This window comes from Propithecus coquereli, unplaced genomic scaffold (assembly GCF_000956105.1).
Source record: "Propithecus coquereli isolate 6110/MARCELLA unplaced genomic scaffold, Pcoq_1.0 Scaffold10, whole genome shotgun sequence".
Lineage (NCBI taxonomy): Eukaryota > Metazoa > Chordata > Mammalia > Primates > Indriidae > Propithecus > Propithecus coquereli.
In genome coordinates this window covers 19,771,731-19,776,142 of record NW_012133858.1, presented here as the reverse complement: position 1 = coordinate 19,776,142, position 4,412 = coordinate 19,771,731, and the positions used below count along the sequence as shown (strand labels likewise).

The 4,412-nt window shown below is 36.4% G+C and overlaps 1 protein-coding gene across 1 annotated transcript in view; it reads left to right on the top strand.

Moving 5' to 3' along the window:
• The window catches only part of YEATS2 (YEATS domain containing 2), an 82,167-nt gene that overhangs the window by 31,516 nt on the left and 46,239 nt on the right, over positions 1-4,412 (top strand). The window contains exons 8-10 of the mRNA XM_012640055.1: positions 1,195-1,369; positions 2,205-2,444; positions 3,981-4,139. Of these exons, the coding sequence (XP_012495509.1) occupies positions 1,195-1,369; positions 2,205-2,444; positions 3,981-4,139 (574 nt within the window). The remainder of the gene's footprint in view (positions 1-1,194; positions 1,370-2,204; positions 2,445-3,980; positions 4,140-4,412) is intronic.

The window sequence follows — 4,412 nt, the reverse complement described above, 5'->3', positions numbered from 1 at the left end:
GCCACGGTACTCACTCTAGCCTGGGCAACACAGTGAGACTCTGTCTCAAAAAAAAAAAAAAAAAGAAATCATTGCCAAATCCAGTGAGGCTTTTCCTCTGTATTTTCTTTTAAGAACTTTATTGTTTTAGCTCTAATGTTTAGGTCTTTGATCCATTTTGAGTTAATTTTAGTATGTAATATACAGGGGTGGGGAATCTACAGCCTTGGGGCCACATATGGACTTCTGGATCCTTGAATATGGCGTTTTGAATGGATCCAAATTTTACAGAACAAATCCTTCTAATAATATACTATTAATATAAGATAAGGGTCCGACTGCATTCTTTGGCATGTGAGTATTCAGTTTTCCTACCACTGTTTGTCAAAAGGCTGTCCTTTGCCCCATTGAATGGTCTTAGCCCCCTTGTAGAAGATCATTTGAGTATATATGTGAGGGTTTATTCTGTTCTGTTGGTGTGCATATCTCTTTATGTCAGCACTGTACTGTTTTGATTACTGTAGATTTATAAATTTTAAGATTAGGAAGTATGAGACCTCTAACCCTGTTCTCCACATCCCTCTTTTGTATTCATGATATATTAGCAATAGCCATTTAATCAGAGTTAGCTAGTTAAATCTTACTCTGCCTGGAGAAATGTGCTGTTATCAGAAGATACTTGTTGAGCACCTACTATATTCTAGGTACTAGTCCAGGTGCTGGGAATACAGAAAATAAAAAGCTTCTAGCTTCGTCTTCAAGGAATTATATTTTTGGTGGTGTTAAGAATGGGGAAGGTAGACATTAAACACAAAAGCAAACAATAATTTCAGTTAAGTGCTATGGGAAAGAGTAACTGGAGGACAAGGGAGTTGCTTAAGGTAGGATGGTTAGGAAAGGTCTTTCTGAGAAGCTGGCATTTAATTGAGACTCCGTGATGAGAAAGGCAACCATGCAAAGATTGGGAGGAATGGTGTTTTAAGGAGTAGAAACAGCAAATGGAAAGGCCCCAGTTTTATGATTCATTTTACTGAGATATGTATCTGTTAAGCCAGATTAGATTACGTTCTAAGATAAATCTCTTAATTCTTCAGATTGAAATTGCCTTTGAAGTGTGATTAGAAATCATTTGTCACAACTCTTAGGCCACAGGATTAGAGCTTTCTGTGACGTTGATGATGGACTCACAAGCCCAGTTGTTGCTCACTTGTGTAGGTAGTGGATGTGGAACTCCATCGCCATTCTCTTGGGGAAGACTACATTTATCCTCAGCCCTCTGAGTCAGATGATGCCCCTCCATCTTTGCCTTTGACCATTCCAGCCCCAGTGAACGCTTCTTCACCAATAAAGCAGTCACATGAGCCAGTACCTGATGCCTCTGTGGACAAAGGTAAGACAGTATTTTTCCTCGTGTAGAGTCATTCTGGGGCATTCCTTTCTCTCGTTTGCTGCCTTCAGAGACCTATAAATAAATTTTCCGTAAGTAGACATGCTGCCTTTACAACATAGTTGTATTATGAATATAGCCAAATCTCTGCACTTAGAAAAATTTTTTGCCATAAAGTTCTACCAACATTTTATAAAATGCAAAAGTCACTAAAAAGCATTAGATTTTTATCCTTTGATGATTATGAGAATTTCTTCTAGTATATTTCAAGAAGACTTTCTGGTTCAGCCTCTGTGTGAAAAAGAAACTTGAATACTAAATAGCTAATTTAATAAGTATGTAAGTGAATAAATACATATTTAAGTGTTCACATATAAGTGTATAAGATATAAAATTGATCTTAAATGGTGTTTTATCTGAAAGACTATTTTAATGTGATATTAATGTTTTAGTTCTTTTATAAAATCTCAACTTTATTCCTCTTTACATTTCGATTGCATCTTCTTTATGGGCATTTAGTAAATGCTTTCCTTTTGAGTTTTTCCTCTTCTCTAACTTAAACAGTTTTTCAATTTATATATTAAAGAATGCAGGGACATATTATATATAGTTAATGTGTTTTCTGATTTCTTGCAAGAAGCATTTTTAAATAAATTTCATTCTAAGCATATTTGCTTTTTACCAAAAAAAAGTATAAAGAGGTAATTGATTATATTTATTTTACTACCAGTAAGTGGTTTAAGTGGGTGTTGAAATTTTTATTCTTTTCCCACGATGGTAAGGTTTTGTTATTTCAAAGTGATTGATAACTTACCATTTGCCTGTTTATTTCAAGCAGGATTTCCAGCTAGCACTGAAGCTGAGCGACACACTACATTTTATTCTTTGCCGTCTTCATTGGAAAGAACACCCACCAAAATGACAACATCCCAGAAAGTTACCTTTTGTTCTCATGGTAATTCGGCTTTCCAGCCAATAGCGTCAAGCTGCAAAATTGTGCCACAAAGTCAGGTTCCTAACCCTGAATCACCTGGAAAATCCTTCCAGCCCATCACCATGAGCTGCAAGATTGTGTCAGGTATGCAGAAGATGTGTTGAAGATGATGTGTGTAGAGTGGAGTGAATGTTAGGATTGTTGGAATGACCAAACAAAGTACTGGGGCTTGTTTTCTCCCTTACGTTCTTCCAAGCAGTGTTTGTTTTAACAGAAGAGAGTTAATCACTTTTGATTGGCAGAGCTGTCACAAAGCAAACACAAAACTCATTCGTGTGAAACTAATTTTTGAATGAGGGAAAGAGAACTCAAAATTGTCAAATTTTTGTCTCCTGTAATCAGCACAGCTAAAATGTTTGCTAGGATATATGGCTGACAGTAAGGTAGGAATTGAGTTTGGGGATTATATATGGAGACCAGAGTGACTAGTAATAGAAGAAATTTAGAGGCCTTTTGGCTTGGAATTAAGCTTTAAGAATTAGAATTGGTTCAGAATTGAAGTATCCTCTATTCTCTAACCACACTAGAAAATTACTCATTCCTATTATCAGGAGATAGTTCTGAGTCTTCCTTTTCATTAAGGTTGGATTGTTCTTTGCCTTGTGACAGTTTCACATTTATGATAAGTAAACATGTAGTAGGAATACACTTTTTTATGGCTTTGTATCACCTCAGAAAAGAAATGAAAGAGGGCAGTTGAAAATATCCAGACACTGGAAGGGCTTCTGTGCAATTATTAAATGAAGGAGGAAAAAAGGAGTGTTTAGTGCTAAAAGTAGGCAACTAAGCAGAAATATCCAAATCCTGGAAATGATGAGAGGTAAAGAATGTATAACTTTACCTACCAGCTAGAAACATATTGGAACTTGCTGCTTCAGAGGTGAAATAGACGGAACATATCAGTTGGTTTGACATTTAGAGAAATTCACAGATGACAAATTGGATCAAAGAAAGACAGTTGAGGGTGTTTAACTGAATGTCAGTAGTCCTTGAACGTATTCTGTGGGAAATGAATCTTTCTGAATTGTAACTGTGACATAATACTGACAGAGACTTTTGTCTTGGGTAGGTGAATTTTACATTTTCCTATTTGAAATTAATTGGAAATCAAGACACTAAGTTCCTAGATCTAGCTGTTCACTTACTAATTTTCTCCCTAATTTTAGTGTCTTTGAGTATAACCAGTGTTGTAACAACCTGTGATGTTAAGAGATTAATCATGACAAAATTCAGCAGTTCCACACTGTCATGTAAAGCTCTGCTTTTTTAACTTGAATGTGCATACCAGGGGATCTTGTTCAAAGCAGATTTATATTCAGTAGGTCTGGAGTGGGACCTTAAATTCTAACAATTGCTAACAGTTTCTAACGAAAGATTTCTTCAGTGATGCTAATGCTGGGATCCATAAGGATAAGGATGCAGAGAATGAAACATACTACTCCCAGGCCTCAGCTGCTCCTCTGCTGCTGCTTAACCTCTAAAGCATATGGTCCCATTAACTTTTCCTCATTTATCTCCTTTGTCCTGGTGGCGCTGCCCCTCTTCCTTGGTCCTTAACATCTTGTTAGATGAGTTGAATATATGTGTTTTGTTTCTCATCTCTCTTTTTAATTAATAAAGGTTCCCCAATATCAACTCCAAGCCCATCACCATTGCCTCGAACCCCAACTTCCACTCCAGTCCATGTGAAGCAAGGCTCTGCCTGCTCTGTTATTAATAATCCTTATGTTATCATGGACAAGCCTGGGCAGGTTATTGGAACTACCACTCCCAGTACAGGTATGTTTTTGATCAGTATTTGCCAATCCAAAATATTTGATCTTTATTAAAAATGTAAACTTGGCATGACTTTGCCTTGTGACAGTTTCACATTTATGTTAAGCAAACTTTTAGTGGAATACACTTTCTGGCTTTGACTGTACCACCACCATATGATGGTGTAATGGGAGAATGAAATCTCCATCCATAAACAAGAAGTGGTAATATATAAAAGTAACCCCAATGCTGTTTCTCTGAGGGAAGATTTACTCTTTGTAAAAGTTATATTTTTTT